Below are 2,117 nucleotides of genomic sequence, written 5' to 3' on the forward strand. Positions count from 1 at the left end.
ATATTTACCAACATACATGTCAATGTCTTATATAGGTGTAGGCATTCAAACATGGTTGCTATCTTTCCAAATCCTGTTGCATTCCACATGGAACTTTTGGTTTCCAAAGTCATCTTTGTGTATGTGATGATCTACCATCTTATACTCTAAATTTCAACTTGTATGTCAGAAAATACGATATATATAAATATATATATATATATATATATATATATATACACACACATCATCATCATCATATATACATATATGTTTTATATACTGTATTTTCTGGCATACAAACCAGCATAGTATATAAACATACCATTTAAACATTGAAACATCATCACTATCTTTCCAAATCCTGTCGCGTTTGTCATAGAATTTTGGGTCTTCCAAAGTCAAGTTGAGATATGTCGATCTGCCATTTTTTAGTGGAAATTTTCATGTGAAAATCTTGACTTGTATACAGGAAAATATGGTATTTATTCTCAAGAAACAGCTTCCTGTTGTTGTTGTTGTTGTTGTTATAGTTTATTGTTTTTTTTCGTTCTTTTTTGTTAATATATTATTTTATTTTTCATACCAGACTTGTTTTGCACTTTAGAACAACATCGTTAATATTTCTATTTAAGAAAAGAGAAATTGTGCTTGTTTTTTTTTTATATATATTTCTTTTGTTTTTTTTTTTTGTTTTGCTTTTGTTTTTTTCTCCTTGACAATTGTGTTGGCTCAGGAGTTTTAAACTAAAGCCAAACCTATCAAAGAATAATGGTTGAATCTCCAACCTGGATTGATACACCAAGGAATTGAAAGTTATAGAGGTTGAAAAGAGTTTGTCATGACAGTCACAAGAAATATTCTGCATTATTTAAAGAATCTATTGTATAATACACTTATATATATATATATATGTATATGTATATAGACACACATATATATACATACATATATGTGTATGTATATATATATATATCTGAATTGAAACACATTTTTACCATTTGCTGCTGCTGCTTGTTCTTTGAAAGGATGTCGGTGAAGGAAATGAAAATTTGTACAATCACATATATACATATATATATATATTGATGTTTATACATTCATATGTATATACACATTCATATATATATATATATATATATATATATATATATATATATATATATATATATATATATATATATATATATATATATATATATATATATATAAATATATATATATATATATATAAATATATATATATACACACATATATCTATATATATACACACTTGTATACATACATACGTGTGTATATGCACATTGATGTGTACATGTGTGTATATATTATACATGTTGTGTATGTATACACATATAATCAATGGGTTGCATGAGAAGTGCAAGCTGAATCATTAATCTAGACAACAGTATTAATTAAACAGGTTAATTGATAAAACAAGTGGTAACAGAGTATGTGTATATACATATATTTTTACATCTATATACATATAAATATATATATATACACATATATACAAACACACATAGATATATGTGAGTGTGTGTATGCACATACCTATACACATACATATATATATATATATACATTGATATGTATATGTGTATGTGTATACGTATGTATATGTATGTGTATATGCATATATATATGTGTATATTGTCATACATATATCTATATATATATATATATTTATGTATACATGTTCTATCCATCTTGAAGTGTGTAATTGTGGTGGTGTGATAAGGAGACCGAGTGGGAAGCTGGTTGAAAGATAAACAAGAGCTAGGAGTGAAGAACAATTACTATAGTAACAAGGAAGGAAGGAAGGTTAAGTGCTTGGTTGGCCGTGGTGGTGGTGGTTGTTGGAACAGTATATGCTGATCACGCACCCATCATCTTCTTGACTGTGTAACCAGGCATGGAATAGAAAAATAGAGCCAACACTAAAACAAGCAGGATAAAGATGATAATTTTCAAAATCATCCATTTGTAGTTGTGCCATAGAATGTACCGGATTGATTTCAGTGGGTTGAGAAACCAAATAAATGATGAGTCTGGCCGGCTGAAGAATGAAGAAAGAGAAAGATAAAGTGTTAAAAAGATTATTGGATAAAGAAGATTTAAAAGGAAAAGGGTA

General features: G+C 27.5%; 1 protein-coding gene across 4 annotated transcripts in view; it reads right to left on the reverse strand.

Moving 5' to 3' along the window:
* Window positions 1-630: 630 nt before the first annotated feature.
* LOC106870412 (otoferlin) overlaps window positions 631-2,117 on the reverse strand; it is a 360,495-nt gene continuing 359,008 nt past the window's right edge. For all 4 annotated transcript variants that reach the window (XM_014916475.2, XM_014916474.2, XM_014916476.2 and 1 more), the window contains one exon: window positions 631-2,042. In XM_014916475.2, coding sequence (XP_014771961.1) covers window positions 1,862-2,042 — 181 coding nt within the window. In that variant the 3' untranslated portion in view covers window positions 631-1,861. The remainder of the gene's footprint in view (window positions 2,043-2,117) is intronic.

Source organism: Octopus bimaculoides, chromosome 23, assembly GCF_001194135.2.
Source record: "Octopus bimaculoides isolate UCB-OBI-ISO-001 chromosome 23, ASM119413v2, whole genome shotgun sequence".
NCBI lineage: Eukaryota > Metazoa > Mollusca > Cephalopoda > Octopoda > Octopodidae > Octopus > Octopus bimaculoides.